This window comes from Typha angustifolia, chromosome 7 (genome assembly GCF_048772165.1).
Source record: "Typha angustifolia cultivar Huaian chromosome 7, ASM4877216v1, whole genome shotgun sequence".
Classification (NCBI taxonomy): domain Eukaryota; kingdom Viridiplantae; phylum Streptophyta; class Magnoliopsida; order Poales; family Typhaceae; genus Typha; species Typha angustifolia.
Genome location: NC_133245.1, coordinates 11,274,809 through 11,295,302, shown reverse-complemented (window position 1 = coordinate 11,295,302; position 20,494 = coordinate 11,274,809). Strand labels below are relative to the sequence as shown.

General features: G+C 34.7%; 1 protein-coding gene across 2 annotated transcripts in view; it reads right to left on the bottom strand.

Moving 5' to 3' along the window:
- LOC140762540 (ABC transporter G family member 28-like) overlaps positions 1–20,494 on the bottom strand; it is a 79,692-nt gene that overhangs the window by 52,523 nt on the left and 6,675 nt on the right. For both annotated transcript variants that reach the window (XM_073100414.1, XM_073100413.1), the window contains exons 4-8: positions 18,051–18,114; positions 17,804–17,950; positions 17,611–17,645; positions 3,003–3,076; positions 756–1,615 (exon numbers count right to left, since the gene is read on the bottom strand). In XM_073100414.1, coding sequence (XP_072956515.1) covers positions 756–1,615; positions 3,003–3,076; positions 17,611–17,645; positions 17,804–17,950; positions 18,051–18,114 — 1,180 coding nt within the window. The remainder of the gene's footprint in view (positions 1–755; positions 1,616–3,002; positions 3,077–17,610; positions 17,646–17,803; positions 17,951–18,050; positions 18,115–20,494) is intronic.

Sequence of the window (20,494 nt, the reverse complement as noted above, 5' to 3'; positions counted from 1 at the left end):
CACCCCTATATATATACATATGATGTGAGATAGCTATAGTAGATGAGCACTAGGTTTATGGATCATCTCTCTCTCTCTCTCTCTCTCTCTCTCAAAATCATGTCCAGGCCACCATTCAGGCTTAGGATTTGAATGGTGAATTAGTGTGTTGTTCTATCTGACATTGTCTGGTTCAACATAGGCCATTCCGTGATCGAGCCTTTCTTTGTCTGCATCAATGATCCTGTGTCTGCTGCATCAACATCGTAGTACTCTTTCAACACTTTTCAGTACTGAACCCAAAATTTCCTTCATAGATAATTTAAAAGCAACACTAATAAGTAAAAAGCAAACCTAAATAGCAAAATTTGATGGCATATAAATATTGGTTAATTAGAACCTCCTTTAGTTTGAAACAAATAAAGAATTTGACAGCATGGTAATCATAAATTCACAAAAGTTCTGTCTAAAACACTAGCTAGACTAGATAAAACTAAACACTACATCTATGATATATCAGACTATCAGTTTCTAAAGTCAAACATAGAAAAGGAATGTTAGTTACACACTCCCAGTGCCAATGGCATGTCCAAACAGGTAAGAATGAAACCAGATAAAAGTAATCCATGTAACCAAAAGGGTAAAACCTGAAAATATCTTCTTCTGAACTAAAATTCCATTAGCTAAATCTGTTCCAGAACTTAATAAGGGACACCTATATGATATTTCTACTCTTGATTTGAAATAAATATCCATAGGAAACAAGTATTTCATACCTGCAATGAGCACTAAACCAAAGATTCTCCTCCACCGTCAAGTTTCCATGAACGATATCATCTTGTGGCACGAAACCAATGATTTTCTTATATGAACGAATAGGTGCAATTTTCCCATTTATGAGAACCATACCAGTCACGTTACATCCAGTTGCCTTTCCAGCCAGAGCATTAAGAAAAGTGGTCTTTCCTGCCCCTGATGGGCCCATTACAGCACTTACTCGTCCAGGCATAAGTTTTCCTGTGATAGACCTTAGTAGTCTTTTGCTTCCCAAACTCAGAGTTAGGTCCTTAAATGAAATCTCAAGCAAAGGCCTGGTTCTGATTTTATTATCAATAGCTACAGTAACTACTCCTGAAAAGGTTAAGTCCTTGTTTTCCTGTTGCACATTTTTTTCCTTTTCAAGTTGGCCATATGCATACTTGAAGATCTCAGTACGGGTATGCCTATGTTTACCTTCAGAAACATTTTTTTTCTTTTTACCTCCAACTTCCAGATTGTACCCTTCAACACCATCAGTATCCACTTCAGTTGAATGAATTATTTTAGAAAATTTATTTGGCTCCGGAAAATTAGAAGTGGATGTTTCTGATGATTCATGAGATCGACCAAGCATAGGCAATGAATCCTGCTGCTTTAAAGATTTCCGGCGAGAGAATGTGCGAGATAATTGCATCTGGAGTCCCTTGGATTGCTTCTTTACAATTTCTTTCGCTGCTTTCCATCTCTCACGAGCATGTGCAGCTTCTCTGGCCATCACTGCAGCAGCTTCCCTTGATTTGGCTAGTCTTCTTTCACGGTTGGTGAGAATTTGACCAGAGAAGTTATATATAATGAGTAGCAGCAAGCTTAACACAACCTACATGAAATAACAGACATGTCAATTCTTTATGCTGAAGTTCCAAATTCACATAAAACATATATTTCTTCCTCTAGCAATTAGCATCTATTGCATTGTTAAGCAAGGAAAATAGAAAAGCTTAATGTTAAATTGGTTCAAATGAGGAAATTGTACATGTATGTAGACAATATCTAGTATTAATATAACCTAAAGAACCTAATGGAGATATCCCAGAAGGATAAAAAAGAAAAAAAAAATTGTAACAACTAAAGTTTCTCTTTACTTTAAGCAGACATGAATAAGTAGACGTCCTAACAGTAGCTGGGAAATGAAGGACAGAACAAACTCAGATCTTCAAGATCTATGTATGAGAGAACCAAAAATTTTCTTCAGAAATAATGGAAGTAAACACCACCTACACATATCCAATTACAAAATAGTTTGCTTTCTAGTTATACAGCATTGAACACTGAAAAAAAAAAAAGATATTAGAATTCCAGATGGATCATCAACATACTCTGTGAAGTTTAGGCAAGTCTAGTACATACTATTCATGACACTTATGGATAAATTAAAATGCTTAAACACAATGTGAAATGCAATAGATTACACATACTTCTATGAGGACTACTGTCACAGATCATTCACAATAGGTCAGCAGTAGTTGTCTATCAAAATATCATGTACAGTTACTCCGGTTGCCTTTGATTTGCATCCAAATTCAATCCCACTTCAAACCTTGATGACCTTTCTTTCATCCTTGATCTGAAATTCTGAACCAAACATTGGATCCGGAAAACCTTCAAATCCCAATTGTTTGACCTTTTATTTTATGATCTGAGTTCCCTATATCTATTCTTTATCAGATTGGGATCAAAGCTACATGGTCCTACATCAGAATCCTAATAAAGGAGTCTCATTTATTTATTCACGTCTCCTCCCAAATGTAATGAAATAAATCTATAAAGTTCTCTTAGCCTTTTTCATCCAAAAGATGGGCAATATGGTTTGACTATAGATACAGCTCACTTAGCCTAGGCCTACAATCTGTTTGTCAATGTTTAGTGGACAGTAGTAATCTTGATAAGAACATTGAAATCTACCTTTCCATTCTGACTTCTCAGCACAACAGTGATGGACAAATTGTGCAGTGACTTTATCAACCAAAACAAGCACTTAATTTCAGAAAACACAAGGACATATTGAATATGTCAAACAACTATCTCATTTTTTTTCGAGTGCAGTAGATGATGGCATGCTTTTATGTCTTATCTAATATTTGAAATAATATCAGAAAGGTTATAAAGTATGTGCAATGTTATGTGGAGCATAAATTTGGTAATTAAAAAAGAAATGTAAATGGCAACTGATTTATTTTCTAAATATAAATTGACCAGACACTTACAATTAACAAGACACCAATCAATGAAATATCCTGATTTCCTGAGTTTGGCTTGCAAGAGCTTTTTCTGAAGCATCCTGTAGGTTCACTGTAAGTTCAGTACGAGTTTGTCTTCCGCCACAAAAAACCAAAACAGAACATAAGTGATTGTTCGGTATGTTAAATAATCTGGAAGAAAGCAACTTCATCATATCTGTTGGAGAGCTTGAACCAAAAAGATGTCAAACAACATGCAGAAAAGCATATTGCATCCTTTAGTTTCATCATTTTAGATCTATATAGTTTAGAATGGCACATGGTCATAATAGCTGGTTCAGATTCATTAAGGAGCTCCACAGCGGGCAATCCGTAATCACCAACCAACTGAAAGCAGGTGGTGCTAGATTGTAGAAATTCTTGTGTCCAAATACTAGATTAATCTATACCTTGTAATAGTAATTGATCCAGATTCATTTGGGATAATAGAAAGGAACATCATCAACCACCAAATAGATGAAATCAGGTGGAGCATTTGATGGGCAGAATCTGACTCATCTTTGGAGGAGCTTCCAAGATTAAAATACTCCCTAGAAATCCACCTTTCATAGCAGCTGATCTCCCTTAGGAAGCATTCCATGTAGTGCCATCCCCACAGGCGATGTGTCGGCATCAAGGAAGGCCGTTCGGACTGGCACTCGCTATGTCAAAGTAAAAGCAGCACATGGCATGAGAGGTGCCGCACAACACCCCTCCTCTTGTCTCCTAGCAACAATCAATGAACGTGAAGATCTCCTAGAGGCAGTTAATTGCAAAGAGTGGCTGAAGGAGGTGTTTCTAGCCGGCGGAGAGGTGGAGGAGATAACGGCGAAGGGGATCGAGAAGGTGGTAATGGCAATAATGGCATCGAGCAAGAGAAGTAAGACGATCTGCCTAAGCAGATTGTTTCCTAAGTTAGATCTCCTTTGCGGATCCTAACTTAAATCCACTTGGCTAGTTATAATCTATGATATCATCTCCACCATAGCTAGGACACCACAGTGCGGCGACGGCGATGGCAAAGGCTTTCGACGGATGTAAGCCCTCTTTCTTTTTCTCTTCATCTCTCTTTCTCTCCCTCACCGAAATCTCTCTCTGCCTTCTTATTTTTTTGCAATGTTTATGTCACACAATGCATCTTCACAGCTGTAACAACTCGGAATTTTAAAACATAAATAAATGAATAAAATAAATAGAAAAATACATTTAGATAATGAGGAATTTTAGTTAGGGTGGCACTGTGCTACAGTGCCGAGAATAGGAAAAAAAATAAGAGATTTTTCTTGAGAGAGATTACAGATTAGCGAGCAAAGAAAAAAAAGAGAAGAAAAGAAAAGAGAAGACAACCATGAAGCACATTGGAAACCGTGCAAATTACGATGAGGATTCAAAAATCAAATTATCTTTAAATTGAACTATCAAAGCAAGTTCCCACTCATATTTTCTTAAATTTTTATTATATAAAAATAGAATTGATGAATAGGAAAAAAAAAAATTATTTATTCTTATCCTGTTTAATTTTATGAGATAAGAAATTATAATATGATGATCATGTATAGGAAAATTAAGAAATTTGTTATTTTAAGGATTTCAATGAAAAATTATAGATGTTACGATTATTTGTATTTTATAGGGAATTCAGATTTATTATTTTCGGAATAAAAAAAGAACTTTATTGTTTATATTTTCAGATTTCTAAAAATATTTAATATTTCTCTTATTGCAGAAAATAAGATATAAATTAGGAATATTTCAATTTATATGAATTTCGGATTTCTGAAAATAAATAATATTTATTTTTATTCTAGAAAATAAGATATAAATTGGAAGTACTTCAATTTATATGAATTTCAGATTTCTGAAAATAATTAATATTTATTTTATTTCTACAAAATAAGATATAAATTGAAATTACTTCAATTTAAAGGAATTTCGGATTTGTAAAAATATTTATTATTATATTCTATTTTCAGAAAATAATAGAGGAAATCTTTATGCTAAGAAAATAAAATATAAGAGATTTTTATTAAAAAGAAAGATTTTTGAAAAGATGATCACAAATAAAATATTATTTTTGAGATGTGAAATTTTGCAAGATCATATATTAGATTATTATTTATTCGTGTTTTCTAACTTATTAAGAATGATTTATATTATATATTAGAGGAAATAATAGTATTTGGATTTATGGATTATTCGTGCATATATTATATTTGAAGAATTGAGAATTTTAATAATTGAGGAATTTGATACTTGAGATTCAAAATAAATCAGTGTAGTTGAATACTGATAAAAGTGAGATCTAGAACTCAAGATATTTTCAGGAAAATAAGTCTACGAAAAAGATTCTTGGAATGTAACGTTGTAACGTGGTACCAAGTGACTCTAAAGGGATTAGGGAAAAGATTCCTGAATTTTTGTCGTGATGACTTTAATCTTACTCAACTACTAGTAGAAAAGTCGGTAGGGCACTACAGAGTACCTACTTTGATCCTAGATAGATCAACTATTTAGAAAAGTCACGGGCACTATCCCGATGGTGACTAGGTAGTACAATGTGGCCACGGGTCAGAGCACCCATTAAAGAAACAATATGGCATTTTTATCAATTTTGGCGAGTTTCCATGATAGTACACTTTTAGCAAAGATTGATTTGTTTAATATTAATTTATTCAGATTGTGTTAATATGAATGATTTCTAATTTGATTTCTATGATAGTACACTTTTGGCAAAGATCAATTAATTGCTATGATAATACATAAGTACTTTGCAGTATCTTACCAACTTTTGTACTAACCATTAAGTAAGATTAGGGTCACTAGAACAAAAATACAAAAATCTTGTAACAACCCAGAATTTTAAAACATAAATAAATAAAATAAATAGAAATATACAGTTTAGATAATGAGGAATTTTACTTTATCTTTTATATTTTAGGATTTTTATTAAATTAAATTAAATTAAATTTTTAGATATATCTTTAAGATATTAGAATCCTTATTCTAATAGGACTCTTATTATATTTTTTCAACTATAAAAACGGGGGGCCCTAGAAGAAAATCCTAAAAGTTATTTTTTTTAGAAGAGAAATTAGGTGGTACTGTAGCAATGTACCGAGAAAAAAAAAGATTATTCTTGAGAGAAGTTAGAGAGAAAAAAAAAAGAATAGAAAATAGAAAATCATACACAAGAGAAGAAAAGGAAAGAAAAGGTAATCATGGAGCGCTTTGGAATTCGTGCAGATTACGATTAGGATGCAAAAATCAAATTATTTTGGATCAAGCGATCGAGGCAAGTTCCCACTCATATTTTCTTAAATTTTTATTATATAAAAATAAAATTGATGAGTTGTAAATATATCTTTATGTTATTCCGATCGTATTTAATTTTATAAGATAAGAAACTTTATAATATGATGATGTCAATTATACGGGAAGTTAAGAAGTTCGTTATTTTAAGGATTTTCAATAAAAAATTAGAAATATTAAGATTTTGTATTTTATATAAAATTCATATTTATCATTCTTTGAAAAAAAAAAAGGGAATTTATTGTTTATTATTTTTCAGATTTCAAAGTATTTATTTTTATTGCAGAAAATAAGAAATAAATTAGGAATATTTCAATTTAAATGAATTTCTGGATTTCTGAAAATAATTAATATCTATTTCTACTGTAGAAAATAAGATATAAAGTAGTAATATTTCAATTTATATGGATTTTGGATTTCTGAAATAAATAATATTATTTTATTTCTAGAAAATAAGATATAAATTAGAATTAGTTCAGTTTAAAGGAATTTCGGATTTGTAAGAAAAAATATTTATTATTATATTATATTTTTAGAAAATAACAGAGGAAATCTTTATGCTAATATATTTTATTTTCTATAAATAAAATATAAGAGATTTTTATTTTTCGAATATGATCAAAAATGAAATATTATTTTTGAGACTTGAAATTTTGCAAGATTATTATTTATTTGTGTTTTCTGACTTATTAAGAATGATTTATATTATATATATATTAGAGGAAATAGTATTATTTGAATTTATGGATTATTTGTTTATATATTGTATTTGAAGAATTGAGAATTTTGGTGATTGAGAAAATTGATATTTGAGATTCAGAATGAATCAGTATAGTTGAATACTGATAAAAGTGAAATCTAGAACCCAATTTGTTTTCAAGAAGATAAGTCCAAGGAAAAGATTCTTAGAATGTAACATTGCAACGTACTACCAAGTGACTCTAGCGGGATTAGGGAAAAGATTCCTGAATTTTTATCCTGGTGACTTTAATCTTTCTCAACGGCTAGTGGAAAAGTCAGTAGGGCACTGTATAGTACCTACTGTGACCCTAGATGGATCGACTATCTAGAAAAGTCCCGGGCGCCATCCCGATGGTGACTAAGTAGTGCGATGTGGCCACGGGTCAGAGTACCCATTAATGAGACAATATGGCATTTTATCAGTTTTGGCGGGTTTCCATGATAGTACACTTTTGGCAGAGATCAACTGCTTTTATATTGATTTATTCAAATTAAGCTATTATGAATGATTTATGATTCGATTCCCATGATAGTACATTTTCAGTAGAGATTGATTTGTTTTATATTAATTCATTTAAATTAAGATATTATAAGTGATTGATAATTCGATTTCCATGATAATACACTTTAGTGGAGATTCATTTTATGCTGATTTATTCGGATTGTGTTAATATGAATGATTTATGATTTGATTTCTATGAAAATACACTTTTAGCGAAGATTGATTCGTTTCATATTGATTTATTCAAAATGAGTTAATATGAATAATTTATGATTCTAATTTAGTATATATGGATTTTAAAATTCAATATAAGAGACAAGAAAATTATTTATTTTTCAAGACGACTTATATATTATTATTATAATTCTTTTTCTGCTACTATATGTATCACATGTTAATATTTGTCATTAGACATATTATTAGTAGAGTGGGTTACTTGCTGGGCGTCTAGCTCATGAGGACTTATTATTTTGCAGGAATTTAAGAAGCCGCTTAGTGAGGACTCTGAAGACTGAGTACATTTTTCGCTGTGTCAATCTATTTTAGGATTTGATTACTATTTGGGCTTTTGTGTTTTCTCTGAGTTTTATTCTAGAGATTCACGGCCATCATGTTCTCAGATTAGGGCGTGACAAATCTTTTCCCTAATCCTGCTAATCACTTGGTAGCACATCGCAACATTACATTCCAAGAATTTTTTTCCTAGACTTATCTTCTTGAAAATAAATTAAGCTCCAGATCTCACTTTTATCGGTATTCAATTATTATCAAATTCCTCAATCATCAAAATTCTCAAATCTTTAAAGACAATATATGCATGATTAATCCATAAATCCAAATGCTATTATTTTCTCTAATATATATATAATATAAATCATTCTAATAAGTTAGAAAACATAAATAATAATAATCTAACATTTGATCTTATAAAATTTTACATCTCAAAATAATATTTTATTTGTGTCATCTTCTCAAAAATCTTTCTTTTTAATAAAAATCTCTTATATTTTATTTATTTATTTATGTTTTAAAATTTTGGGTTGTTGCATATATTCTTTAAATGTTCCAACATTATACACTTACTATTTTTATGTGATAGGAATAAGGTCTAACTACTCCATTCCAACTTACCAGGCGTTCGAATGGCCCCAAGATACACAATCCCGAGAGTAAAAATTGAACAAGCATTTGAACATCAATCCTAGCATTTGATTCTTCTTAGGTGTTTGAACACCTAAAGCAGCTGAAGCTCGTTAATTATGTTATTTTTATGAATTCATGTTGGGTTAGGACTTGTTTTGCTTTGTTTTTTTTTTCTTAAGTAATTAGTCCAATTGGGAGACTATCAATAGATTGTTTTATGTGAGTTGGTCAGGCAATAATATATTTTTCTTTTCCTCTTTTCTCTCAAGTCTAATCGGGGGCTAGGGATTGTGATTTCTTTTCTTTTTCACCGTTAAACTACTGTGGTATTGCTTGATAGAGTTCCATCGGGTCAAAATCTATCAATTGGTATCAAAGCTTTTGTAGCCAGTTGACAAAATTCTATTGTTCAACTTGTCGCAAGCTTGGGGAAAAATGTCGAAGACATGTGCGATGTCGATTAAAGGCCATCTCAATGCGTCAAAGTCGACTCTTCATCAACAAGCAAGAAAATGATTGGAGCATAAGAAATCCATACAAACAATAATAATAACATAGAGGAGATGAATGAGCAAACATTGCGCATTGCGGAGACGCTGGCCAAGATGGAGGGGAGGCAGGTGGCTGCTCCTAAAAGGGCGGTTGAGAACATCCAAATTGGAGGAGTTCAGCCCTGAGTCACCCGTTTGGACTTTTCGAAGATCTTAAGAAAATTCTATAGATTGGATATTTACAACTGAGCAATTTTTCACCTACCAAAGAACACAACCAGCAGAAAGGGTTAAACATGCCACATTCCAACTACAAGATGAGGCCTTGTAATATTTTTACTGATTTAAAAAGGTAAAATGGTTAATATATTGACCAGAGTTTACCCGAGGGTTAACATCAAGATGTGGGCTGTCTAAATATGATAATTCTGATAAAGCCTTGAAGAAGTTGCAGTAGACGGGAATAATCCACTAATATTAGAATGATTTCGAGAAACAAGCATTGATAGTCTATTGATGTTATCCGCACTATTGGATTGTTTCATTTGAGGGCTCCAGGAGGAAATATAATTAGAGATGAAACCCTTTAAGCCTCAAACTATAGCTCATGCAATGGACTTGATGCACATGCATGAGGATCAGCTGGCAAGGGAAAGGCGAACGCAAGGTCAAGCGAGGATCTTACCCATGCTGACTACCAAGGTGAACGCAGCGCCAATTATGCCCAACCAAAACATAGGGCTCAGACCAACACGAGGCCAACCAATTGGCATGGTATAAGCCATAGCTCTACCGCGTAATGTCTTTCGACATTTGACGTATGAGCATATGTGGGAGAAACAAGCCAACGCAAAGGAAAACAACAGTTCGTACCAGTAGCTGAATTGAACTTCAATGGCACAGTAGATGAGGAGATGGTAGAAACAGACCTAGTAGATGCGACAGAACCATCAAAGATCACCTTGCATATCTTATTCAGGTGTGCGACGCCACATACTCTACGAATTGTAGTGTTGGTTGCCAACGGGAGCACTCACAACTATATGAGGAAGTTTATCATCCGAAAGCTTCGAGGTAATGTAGAACCTACTACAACATTTTCAATATTGATGGCTGATGGAAATAGGCTGGAGTTGAGAAATTTTTTATAGTATCGCTTCCTCGTTGATATGTATCCATTGGGATTATAAGGCTTTAATATCGTCTTATTGGTGCAGCAGCTGCAAAGTTTTGGATCGGTCCCCTTTAATTATGGAAGTCTAACTATGGAATTTGAAATAGCGGAGAAGTATTGATTAAAGATAAAGTTCCAAAACTCGGGATCGAGATAGGCTGCCAGAAAAAAAAAGTATCGAATCTATTTGGGTCCAATCTAAATCTTTTAACAAAAATTTATTTTAACCAATTTCGGCTAATACGGTTGATCCCAAACTGAAAACAATCACCATAGACAATCCCAATCCATTTTGGCCGATCCATCTTGGGATTGGCTGAAACTAGGATCAATGGTTACAAGGGGATATAAGAATAGGCATTTGAATAGGAAGAGTAGACTCGATGCAACGAATGATGAGTCACAAAGCAAGGGCATTCTTATTGATGATAATAGAGACAACATAATCCAAGCCGCCAGCAATCGTACATAATCTATCCAGGCGGACAATTCTGACACCACGAAGCATAGCTGATAGCTAGAAAAGTTATTGGAGTAATTTAGGATGGTGTTGTCGGATTTGGTAGGTCTACTAGTGCAAGGTCCATGTCCATGTTGGCGAAGGGTATCATTTGGCTGAGCAAAAGCCTATATTCATAGCTAGTATAGTTGGTCAAGAAAACGAACGAGACATGGCAATTTTTTGGTGTGGACTACCGGGCCTTGAATAACATCATAGTTAAGGATCAGACCTCAATTCTAGTGATAGATGAGTTGCTAGATGAGCTTTGAGAAGTGGTATTCTTCGCTAAATTGGACCTTAAATCGAGCTATCATCAAATTCTGGTGGTTGGTCATAATGGTTAAGGATGGCATTTCAAACGCACGACAAACATTACGAGTTCCTGGCCATGTCGTTTGGCCTGACAAACGCACTAGCCACCTTTCAGGCTTTTGATAAACGATGTAGTCAGATCGGTCCTCCAAAAACTATTTCTTATATCTTTTGGTGTCATTTTGATATATAGTAGGACTTGAGAGCAGTATTTACTACACTTATGATTAGTCCTTGTTGCTCTGTAGAAGCATGCACCTTTTGTAATCAAAAGAAATGCTCGCTTGGTCTTATAGAAGTGGAGCACCTAGGTCACATTATTTTAGTTGAGGAAGTAAAGGTCGAGTGGCTGACCCAAGTAAGATCAAATGTATGTTGGAGTAGCCGACACCACAGAATATCCATAAGCTGCAGGGGTTTCTATGGTTGACAAGTTACTACCACAAGTCCGTACATATCTAGGAAAAGATAGTAGCACCCTTGACTAAATTACTGCGGAAGGATGGGTTTCAATGGTTGACAGAGGCATTATGTATAATATCTTGATTCCCACATACAAATCTATAGAACATAAAAATGCAGGGATCCATGACGGGTACGTGTGAGATGAACCAAATCCTCATTGAATTGGATTTTCCCATTAGAAGGAGCTCGTACATGTTCAGCAGTACCACCAGGCATTTGAGACACTAAAAAAGGCGATGACTACAACCAGATTTTGAGGAACCGTTTGTGATAAAGGTAGATGCTTCGGGCGATTGGCATCGATGGTATTAATGAAGGGAGGTTGACTAATCGCATACTAAGTCAAACGTGGACAAGGATGTTCTAGAGATGAGGAGCTGATGGCTATCATCCAGGCAGTGGAAAAGAGGCATTGTTATTTAATAGGCCAACAGTTTATCGTGTGAGCCGACCACCATAATCTTGAACATCTTCTAGAACAGAAGGTGTTGACCAAGAATCAATAGCATTGGATAATCAAGTTGTGGGTATATGATTATAGAATCAAATATCGACTAGGAAGTGATAACAATGCAACAAATGCTTTATCGTGCTGATGGGTGGAGACAATCGTCGATATGACGGAGATCCCGCAGTGAAGCAGGACCAGACTTCAGAAGGTTTGGTTGATATGCACTCCTTAGTGGCCAAACTAGAGGAGGTCTCTGGACTCCATCTTACCAGGTTAGAGAGGTTGCAAGTAGTTGTATGCGACAGTTCCCAACTAGATGAGCCTCCCGAACAGGTTCGTGCAAGTGGAGGACGATTGGATGGGTTTCAATTAGTGGATCTAGATTTATGGTTCCAAGGACATTTGGTGTTGCCACCAGACTTTCATCAAAACCAGAATTTGCTACATAAGTACCATGATACGGCCACGACGAGACATTACGGAGTGTTGTGGGTATAAGTGGCCAGTGCAGAATTTCTGTTGGAAAGGGATATTGGAGCATGTTTGTTGGTATATTCAGGCCTTTGATATTTGCTAAAGGAATTAATACGAGGTGCAGCAACCTACAGGATTGTTACAACCCTTGTCAATCCCACATTGTATTTAGGAGGATATCCCAGTGGATTTTATTGATGGGTATTCCGTCAATTTTGTGGTGGTTGATCGGCTATCCAAGTACGAACACTTTGTGACTTTAAGACACCTGTACTCTGCTAAGTCAATTGCGAAGGCATTTGCTAAGGAGGTTATCCATTTGCATAGGGTGCCATAAACAATCATCTCAGACAAAGACACGGTGTTTGTTAGCAGCTTCTAGCAGGAATATATTTGTTTGCAGGAGATCAAATTAAAAAATGAGTACCACTTGCAGACCAAAGTCCTAAATCGTTGTTTATGGACTTTTTCGCAATTTTTTGCAAGGATGCAATCGATGTAGCAGGCAAAGTGCCTATCTTGGGCAGAGGTATGATATATCCTATCAATCAGCATCCCAGAGGACCCTCTTTGAGCGGGTGTATGGTAGACCACCACCGACTGTGCATCACTATAAGTATGGCTCTACAAGGGTGGCATTGGTTGATCAGGAGCTGAAAAGCTGTGATGAGATTCTACAGCTTTTGGAAGACAACTTGGTGGTTGCTCGTAATTGAATAAAAAAGTTCAACAGGACAAGCATCGACGAGAGTTAGAGTTTCAAGTGGGAGACTGGGTATACCTCAGTTGCAGCTGTATCAATAGACGTTGGTGCAAGTGCTAGCAAACAAGAAATTAGTCGCTCGTTTTTATGGGCATTTTGAAATTATTGAAAGAACTGGACTGGTGACATACTGTCTACGTTCCAAAGAGATCATGCATTCATCCAATATTAATTCTTGCATGATCAATAGTCCTTGCAGATCACAGCGCAAGCATCGCTCTCCTCAGAGATATGTTAATGTTGCCGGCTATTCTTCTAAGTTTCTTACTTTTTCGAAAGCTCTTCGTGCAAATTGTAAGCTAGTTCTTATCAAGAGGTTGTTGTTTATCCTAAGTGGCAGCATGCTATGGCTTTCAAGCTTTTGAGCGTACTCAAACATGGGAGATTGTTCCCTACCGAGTCGTAATGAGCCCATTAGCTGCAAAAGAATTTTCAAGATCAAACGAATGGTTTGGTGGTACTATTCATCGGGACTAAACTCATCTTGATGCTAGGGGTTTTACTCAAGAGTATGGCATTGACTATGAGGAAGCATTGCTCTCATTGCCCGTATGACTATTGTTCATACTCTTTTTGTAGTTGTTATAGTTCGACGATGGCCTTTGTTCCAAATGGATGTGATGAATGTGTTTCTTTATAGTGATCTATTTGAGAAAGTATATGAAACCTCTGCATAGTTTATTTGTTCCTTCCATTCATATTTGGAGCCTCTGCTGACCTATTTATAGACTCAAGCAAGCACCTCATACTTGGTTTGAGCAATTTCATCCGAGCAGTCATTGGAGCTAGTTATGTTAAGAGTCATCACCGTAGGCTACTCTATGTTTGAAGAGTCATCACCGTAGGTGGATCATTCTCCTACCAATGTAGATGATATGATTATTACCGGTGATTATTTAATTGCTATTAGATCTCTACAGAAACACTTATCATAACAGTTTTTTATGAAGGATTTAGGTCCTTTTATATTATTTTCTTAAGTTTTGAGATTGCTCAAGGCGAGAGAAGCATACTTATATCGCAACATAAGTATCCCTATGATATCCGATGATAGAAAAATTGATATACCTCTTGAACTTCTTTGAAGCTTCGTCTTGTAAAGGGTGCAGCCAATAGATCCAATCAGATACAAGCAACGTTAGTCAGCTTGAGGTTTTTTTGTATCAACCAGACTAGCTTTCTTGCATGTCGTCAGCATAATTTCAATTTCAGCAACTTCTAGATCTGTTCATTATTCAGCACTTTTTTAGATTTTCAGATATGTGTGAGGGATGTCTACAAACTCATCTCTTATGCTTTGTGGTCATTCTAATCTTGATTGGATTGGATATCCTACTACTCGTTGCTTTACTAATATACTCTGTTTGTTTCAAGCCTTATCTCCTAGTGCAGCAAGAAACAATATGTTATCACACTCTCTAGCACTAAAGCAGACTATAGAGCCATGTAATAACAATTGTAAAGTGACACATGTGTATCAACTTTTGCACCTACTACTCTTTATTGTGATAACATAAGTGCTATATATATTGCAAGCAATCCAATATTTCATTAGCAGACCAAGCATATTGAGGTGGATGCTCATTTTTCTCAATATCAATTTCTAGCTAGCACTATCAGCCTTCTTCATATATCATCTACTGAGCAAATAGCTAATTTTTCACCAAATCACATCCTCCTCGTCTTAAGTATCTTATTAGCAAACTCTTTACATTTGATACACTTTGAGTTTGGGGAAGGGGGATGTATTTGTGTATCCTTATACTATGCCTAAGAGATAACATATCTTATATGATGTATATATTAATCTATCAATAACAAAGAATGCACGATTGCTCTTCTCATAACAAGAAGCAAACACTTGGCTAATCTCTCTTTTAGTGTTTGGCATTATTAAACTTTTGAAACCAACTTACGAATTTGTTGCCTGTTGATTGAATCAAGTTTTATCAGATGTATGATTCAAGGTCCCGAAACTCGATATTGGGATCGGGATCAACCGTTAAAAAAAAAATGATATGTATCAGCAGTATCAGCCTTATCAGTTGCTCATATCGGATCGGACTATTTTTAATTATGTAAAATTTTAAATAATAATGCAGAAATATTTCTAAAAATTTATAAAAAATAACAAAAAATTAAGAAATAAAAATAAGTCACATATGAACTTTAAAAACTAAAGAAAATATTCACTTAAAACTATAATAGATTTCGACTTGAATTAAACAAATATTTATACTCGTAAATTATTACTGTAGAACAACATGAAGAGAGAGATATCTCTTCTCTGTTGTTCTATAGCAGTAAAAAAAGAGGAGTTAAAAAGTAGGTGAGAAAGAAAGAAAAAAAATAAAAAATAAAACTCATCCAAATTTACTAAAGTGTGAACTAGTCAAAGGGGCTCACCGAAACGGCCACCAAATGAATTCGGTGAAGTGTGAGAATGAGAAAAGAGTGTTGATGAGAGATAGAGAGTAAAAATTAAAAATTTAAAAAGAAAGTAATTGATGACATCAATTATTAATTTCTCCTAGGTTAAATATATTTTAAGTTCAACCTGAATCTTAAAAAAAATTAATTTCAGCCGATATTGTGGTTTTCAGCCAATACGGCCAGAACAGGCCGATACCAGTCGATACTGCCCGAAACCGGACTAAAACCAATCTTATAGAGATTGGTTATGGCCGATCCCGATCCGGATCGACCGATCCGACTCGAGATTGGCCAATTTTGGGATCCCTGGTATGATTAGTTGTCATATTCCTTCTTTTTTGAAAATTACACTTTACGCCCCTATGGTTTAACCCAATTGTATGAACCCCCCATGTACTTTCACTTTAAACTCTTAATCCTGAGATGTTTTGGACTAGAGTGCAACTGTTAGTCTCCTGTTAACAAAAAGTGATATAAGCCAAGTCAAGTTAGATCATATCACAAGGATAATGAGCTTGATAGATCGAGTCTATTTATACTTTAATTGATTCATATTTATATAAACCCTTAAGGAAAGTCCGATTAAGTCATATAAGCACATAAGATAAGTTTAATTAACTCAAGTAAGTCTTTACGGTAAGTCTAATTAAGTCAAGTAAACCTTTAAGATAAGTCCAATTAAGTTATGTAAACTTTTAAAATAAATCCTAGTTCAAGTCGTCTAATCCTTTTGGACTAATCCTACTATAACTCATTGTACTTGACATCTATATATAGAGGAGTTAGGCTGCTTTATTTAATCATTCAAATATCCAAACATTGAAAAATTATTTTAGTATTGAGTTTATCTTAGGAGTAAGAGTAAAATAATCTAAGAGTAAAAGTAAATTAATCATAGTCATTTATTTTCGTAAAAGTAAATTAATCCAATGACCACCGCAATGTTAGATTTTTTCACTTTTGTCTTGTTCAAACTTTCTTTCACTGTTTTATTTTTAACTGTTTACCCCAACTTCCGTTTCACGTGAAACCAAAGCCATTAGAATCCTAACTCACGAAGCTACAATCCAAAAAAATATCATAATTTTATTACGTCCAGATCTTTCTAAATCTGGTTCGTAGCAAAAAGAGAAATGACAAATTTGCCCCTATGTAATACATCACGAGTGAATAGTATTTTCATTTTGGCGTAGGGGTACTTTCGTCGTATAAATTAGTCTTATGGTAGGAAAATTGGTCGATAATTAATATTGTCAAGTATGATGAAAAAAGTAATAATTGTACTTTGGTCCAAACTATAGGGGTGTTAAATGCTTAAGTTGAAAGTACTGGCCTACGGGGGTTTCTTGCAATTGGATCAAACCACAGAAAGATAAAGTGCAATATTCCTCTCATTCTTTTTTTTTTTTTTTTTTTTTTTGCTATCATGTTAGCTTGCTATTCTATGTATTAAATATATATTATAACTCATGATATTTGTTTCTCATGTTATATTAAATCATCAAGTATATAAGTAGGAGGCTGACCATATTGCTAAGATGCAAGTGACTTACTAGCAGCAACAAATATCTGGATCCGGATACTCTCCTGTGTCAAGGGTATGAAGGCATGCCTATCACTATCAAGCAGGCCTTAATCCATACTGACCCATGTGTGCCAGTTCTTCACACAGTTATTGAAATTGTAAAGGGTCTGGTTTGCATGGGGTTGTATTAATTTGTGCTGCCTTAAATCGATCAGCATGTGTCATGCCAATATCTTACTAGTATAGTGACTCAATCCTTGATTCAAGATACTTGAAATGGTAAACCAGGAAAAGTGTAGAGGAAAACTTACTATTCTCAGCGGTGGAACCCAGCCTGCAATAGTGTCTGGAAAATGCAATAGAAGCAACAGTAAATCAATAACTTTGAAAAGTATCATAAGGGAAATAATTCAAACAAGTTCATAATTCTAATTGAAAATTAAGTCAATCATGAGAGACCTAGTATTCACAGTAAAACATACTATGGATAGGATAGAGCAATACCCACTACTACAGGAAATCTTCTGGATTGTGCTTGGACAATAGTAACCCGCTGGACAGAATATTTCTCTGCTTTTATCGATACCAGCCCAGATATCTGCACCACCACATGTATGGTTCAAGCTTCCGGGAGGTAGCTGATAATTGTATCTGAAATATTATTCCCCAAAAATAACTTGAGTCGTGAGGAGTGCTATACTCAACAAGAAAATTTAATATAAAAAATAGAGCCAGGAAGAACTCGTCTTACGGGTCACAAACTCCAGTACTTCCATTTATCTTTGAAAGGGGACAGTAAGCACCCAAGGGACAAGCTTCATTAGTAAGAAAATATAAGAAGTAAGTTAAGACCAGATTGAGGGAAGTGTGTGTGATACTCGAGTGTTCAATTGATGCTTACAGACAAGAAGAAACAATTATGCATCTGGTTGTGCAGAAACTTTAGAACAAAAGTATCAGCAAACTATTTATACAGGTGATATTGGAAAAAGCTCTTATTAATTAGAGGATAACTACAGGTAACCATAATGTGCAGCTACCTTGTCATTGTGAAAAGTTACACTCTTTCATCAGAAATTTGTCCAAGTTGGGATGGTGTTGAACATAGAATTACAGTATCATGATAGCTACAGAAAAATACTGAACAAGAAACATGAAAGAACAATTCAAGATGATTGAGCCATGTACTAGTAGAAGCAATCTTAACTCTTAAGACTACTAGGTCTTAAAGTTCCTTAAAGGCTTGAACAATTGTTTCTTTGCTAATAACTCACAACAATTGTTTCTTTGCTAATAACTCACCTAACTACTCTAAAAGCTTAAATTATTAGAGAACAGTGGTTTTTATTTTTTAAATTCTAACACTACCCTCTCTTTTGAGCTTAAGATATTTTGTCAGCCCAATTAGTATACTTGACTTAAATGGGTAGGAGTTTTCCTATATTTAAATGACAATGTAGGTTTGACGAGATTTGAGCTCAAGTCCTCCTGCTCTAATATCATATTAGCTCATCAACTATTTTAAAAACTTAAGTTATTAAAAAACGATGGTTTTTATCTTTTATATTCTAATACTACCCTCACTTTTGGGCTTAACATATTTTGATCAACTCTACCAGTGGACTTGATTTAAATGGATAGAGGGTATTTTATAGAGAAATTTGTATGTAACACCCTGCTTTATAATATAATTATGGTTTACACCCTACATATTCATTATTTATAAATCGAGCCCTATGATTTATCGAATATGTACAGAAAACTGCTATGGTAGGCGGAGCCGCGCATCCATACGCCACCTCAAATGGAGTCATACCAATACTGCTATGGTAGGCGGTGTTATAAGACCACTCCGCCCACAGTAATAAAATAATAAACAACTAATGTAATAAGAAAAGATCCTAACTAAGTGTATCACATTTCAGGTCATCAAAGCTGACATGAATTTTGTTGTCTTCATATGGTAGTGGGTCACAAGCTGTCATTAAAGAAACATAATATATATATATATTGCTATAGTGCCAAGCCTAATCGAGCCAAACTTAAGCGAGCTAGCTCCAACTCAAGTTGGCTCAATAATACATTCGAGCCCAAAATATCAGCTTGGCTATGCTCATTTAGAGCTCGAGCCGAGCTCTAAACAACTCGAGCCCACGAGCCCACACGTTTTTTAACAACCCTAAAGAAAAGAGAGAGAGAGAGAAAGGGAAAGTCAACAATTGATTACATATCAGTATCAGCCCTTACCGATTTGAGATCATAACATAAACTAATTTTTCCTTGTTTACAGCCCAGTATTGAACGTATCAGTCAAGTATCCATCGTATTGATCGATGTGTATCGGCCGACATAAGGATGGTTGAATGAAGATGACTCAAATGGGTCGAAACAACAAAGATCTACATTGTCAACCTAACCTAAATAGCAGATGATCTAAAATTTTTGTTAGATCAGAAAAGCGGGTCGTTTTTATTCGACCCACTTCTATCAACTTCTTTCTTCTTGGGCTAGGGCATGCGAAAAGCAATAATGATGGCAAGAGTGACGGCGACGGCGAGCCAATGCTGCAAGACGAGAGGAGGGGTGTCATGTGGTACCTCTCTTGCGATGTGCCAATACACTATTGGCATGGCAAGTGCCAATCAAAAGACTTCCTCCCGATGCTAGGGGACAGCAAGGCAAAGATGAGCGACAGAGGAGCGAAGGCAAGGAAATGACAACAACGACGGTGGTGCGGTATGTAGTCTCCCTCTCTCTCTCTCTCTCCTTTCTCTCTCTTCTTTCTCTTCTTCACCTCTTATTTCATTTTTTTCTCCTCTTTCTTCTTAGCCATCCAAGTCATGACATGCATCAGCATGCGTCGTACCAACGGCAAGGCAATCCTTGTTGGTCATATCAAAATTATAAAATTTTGAATTATTTTTCTTTTATGCAACTTAAGACATTAATTATTGATCTCTTGAGAGCCACATTTTATGTTTTCTTCCTATTTTTTCTTTTTTTTTTTTGTTGTTATTTTCTTTTCACTCCACCATATTATAGTTTTCCTTTAACACAACTATGCTCACCTCTGATACAAAGATGATTGTTAGCCTCATCTACAGGAGGCTTTCTACCATCTTTGCGGTAGATGTGATGATAGTGATGAACACATGTATTTACTAAATGCATGTATTTACTAAATGTATGCAAACT